We start from the raw sequence: 3,261 nt of genomic DNA, 5'->3' as shown, positions 1-3,261 counted from the left end.
CCACTGCACTCCAGCCTGGGCAACAGAGCGAGACTCCATTTCAAAAAAAAAGACTATCCTTTTCCCAGTGAATTGTCTTGGTACCTTTGTGGAATATGAACTGATCAAACATTTTGTAAGATTTTATTTCTGGACTCTCAATGTTGTTCCACTGATCTATATACCTATTTTTGTCAGTACCATACTATCCTGATTACTGTACCTTGGAGGGAGTTTTGAAAATGGGTAGTATGGCTCCTCTAAAGTTGTTCTTTTTCAACAGTGTTTTGACTATTCTGGGTCCTTTATATTTCCACATACACTTGAGGACTGGCTTGTCAATTTCTATTAAAAAGCCTATGAAAAAGATTTTGACAGGGATTGTATTGAATATGCAGATTAATTCTGGGAGGAGTTCCATTTTAACAACATTGAGTCTTCCAACCCACAAGTACGGAGTGTCTCTCCATGAATTTAGATCTTCTTTAATTTTCATTGAAACATTTTGTAGTTTCAGTGTATAAATCCTGCACTTCTTTTGTGAAACTTATTTGTAAGTATTTTATTCTTTTTGATGCTACTGGGAGTGGGACTGTTTTCTTAATTTCACTTCTGGATTATTTGTTCCTAAGATATAGAAATACAATTGCTTTCTGTATACTGAGCGTTTAATCCTGATCTTACTAAACTCATTTATTTGTCCTAGCATTTTTTGATGGATCTCTTATGATTTTCTACATAGAGAATCATGTCGTCTGTGAGTCCAGAGTTACACTCTTTCCTTGCCAATCTGGATGCCTTCTCTTTCTTTTTTGTTTGCTTACACTGGCTAGTCCCCCAGTAAAATGTAGAACACACGTGTAAGGGTAAACATACTCGCTTTGTTCCTGATCTGAGGGGGAGATCGTTCACTACTCCATTTAAAAAACATTTCTTGCTATTCCTACTCCTCTCCCATCAGAATCGCTAGTGATTTTAACTTGGAGAAATAAATACCAAAGGAAAACTGCTAAACTAAATAAAAACATGCTCCTTTCCTGACTATAGCCTCAAGTCAAATGAAATATAACCAAAAGGCAGGTCTCTTGTTGTTTAGGACTGAAGCTGCTGCACCATCAAATAACAGGGGTTGGTTAAATAACTTTTGAAACACAAATGTATAAGGGAATTCTATGCGGTCATTAAAAGTAGGCTTATGAGGATTTTTATTTTTTCTGAGACAGAGTCTCACTCTGTTGCCCAGGCAGGAGTGCAGTGGCGCCAATCTCAGCTCACTGCAACCTCCACCTCCCAGGTTCAAGTGATTATCCTGCCTCAGCCTCCCAAGTAGCTGGGACTACAGGTGTGCACCATCACACCTGGCTAATTTTTCTATGTTTAGTACAGATGGGGTTTCAACATGTTGGCCAGGCTGGTCCCAAACTCCTGACTTCAAGTGATCCACCTGCCTTGGCCTCCCAAAGTGCTGGGATTACAGGTGTGAGCCACTGTGCCCAGCCAAAAGGATGTTTTAATAGCAGGGAAATTCTCACATAATAATTATGGCAAAAGAGAAAGAGCAACAAAATAACACATACAGAATGGTCTCAACATCATTACGAAATGCACATAAAGGTGGAAGGGAAATACGTAAAACCCTTAATAACTGTTGCCTCTAAGTTTAATGATAATGAGTGACTTCCCCCTAATTTCTTTACATTCCTTTGAATTGTATAAATTTTTATCGGTGAGCATCCTGTAGCCAGAAAAAGAAAAGAAAACAGAATACACCTACAGGGAAGACTGTGTGGGCATTTCTAAGCCTTACCTTACAGTATTCATCAATTGGTATCAGGCGTTTGACAGCCACGTCCCGGATGTGGCTTCGTCTGAAGAGAATCTTACCTGCAGAAGATAAGAGCAAAGACAGTGTTGTCAGGGAACAGGGACAAGCTCTCAGCAACCTGAGAGGATGTGGACACGGCTGTTTCTAGGGTAGGTCTGAGTGGTGCCAAAATTCCTGGCTGTGATCAAGGTGCCCCTGCTGGACTTCCGTGGGGCTTGGATAAGCCCATGCGAGGTCCCCCTAAACCATGTTCATGGTTTTAACACAAGGGCTTGGGGGAATGGGAGCCACAGAGTAAGTTTTGGTGAGATAAGGGAGGCTGGAAACAACCGCAGAAGGAAGCCACTCCTACCTGATGAAGAAAGAAGGCTGGACCCGAGCATGTGAGGTCCTGTCCAACTCCAGGATTCTGGCTGGGTGAACAGTGCAGTGGACAAGCAGACATGCCCTCAGCAATAGTTCAGTCTCCTCCCTTATCCTCATTCACCCTCTGCCTTTTCCTCATGTTCCCTAAACCCCCATGCTGAGCCCTCCCCTCTGCCTGGACACCTCCCCATGCAACCCCACCACCATCCCTCATAGGGGTTAAGAGATGGCTCTTTCTGACTGCACACATTATTTATTTTTACAGCACTTCTTCTGTCCTACCAGTCATGTGCTCTGCACAAATAGGAACTGACTGTGTCTCAGTCCATTCTGTGACACTAATGTTTGATAAATGTATGAATGTGGCTTCCACCTGCAAAGATGGCAAATTCTTCCAGTTCCTTCCCCAATTAGTGTTCGTGAGAGAAGGGTTTGGAGTTTTCCTATTTCACCAAATATTAGCTGAGAGTCTATGGCCTGCTTCACAACATCCGAAACTCTGGGGCTTCGAGTTTTCCTATTTCACCAAATATTAACTGAGAGTCCATGGCCTGCTTCACAACATCCGAAACTCTGGGGCATAGGGCTACCAATATGACACACGGGCAGAGAATGTGGGTCACAGGAAAACACGAGTATATACACGATGCCACTGGAGATCTCTGGAAATATCCAAGACATTGAGATGTCATGAGTGAGGTCTGTTTAAAGCAAATCAGTGGGTTCTCAAGAGTTTAGACAGGCTATTCTCTCTTAGGGAGATGGTGGTGAAGCATACGCACTAAAGGTTAAGACCACCTGGCTCCCCATTCTGGATCTACCACAGTCGGGGGTGGGGGAAATCAGAAATAAGACATAAAGGAGGCCGGGCGCGGTGGTTCAAGCCTGTAATCCCAGCACTTTGGGAGGCCGAGACGGACGGATCATGAGGTCAGGAGATGGAGACCATCCTGGCTAACATGGTGAAACCCCGTCTCTACTAAAAAATACAAAAAATTAGCCGGGCGAGGTGGCGGGCGCCTGTAGTCCCAGCTACTTGGGAGGCTGAGGCAGGAGAATGGCGTAAACCCGGGAGGTGGAGCTTGCAGTGA

General features: G+C 43.8%; 1 protein-coding gene across 1 annotated transcript in view; it reads right to left on the bottom strand.

The window, feature by feature from the left end:
• Nucleotides 1-3,261, bottom strand: part of SH3PXD2B (SH3 and PX domains 2B) — a 98,607-nt gene that overhangs the window by 64,830 nt on the left and 30,516 nt on the right. Inside the window, exon 5 of the mRNA XM_011987723.1 lies at nucleotides 1,787-1,863. Within this exon, the coding sequence (XP_011843113.1) occupies nucleotides 1,787-1,863 (77 nt within the window). The remainder of the gene's footprint in view (nucleotides 1-1,786; nucleotides 1,864-3,261) is intronic.

This window comes from Mandrillus leucophaeus, unplaced genomic scaffold (assembly GCF_000951045.1).
Source record: "Mandrillus leucophaeus isolate KB7577 unplaced genomic scaffold, Mleu.le_1.0 Scaffold314, whole genome shotgun sequence".
NCBI classification, from domain to species: Eukaryota; Metazoa; Chordata; class Mammalia; order Primates; family Cercopithecidae; genus Mandrillus; species Mandrillus leucophaeus.
Note: the sequence above shows the minus strand (reverse complement) of the source record. Positions and strands in the feature narration are given on the sequence as shown.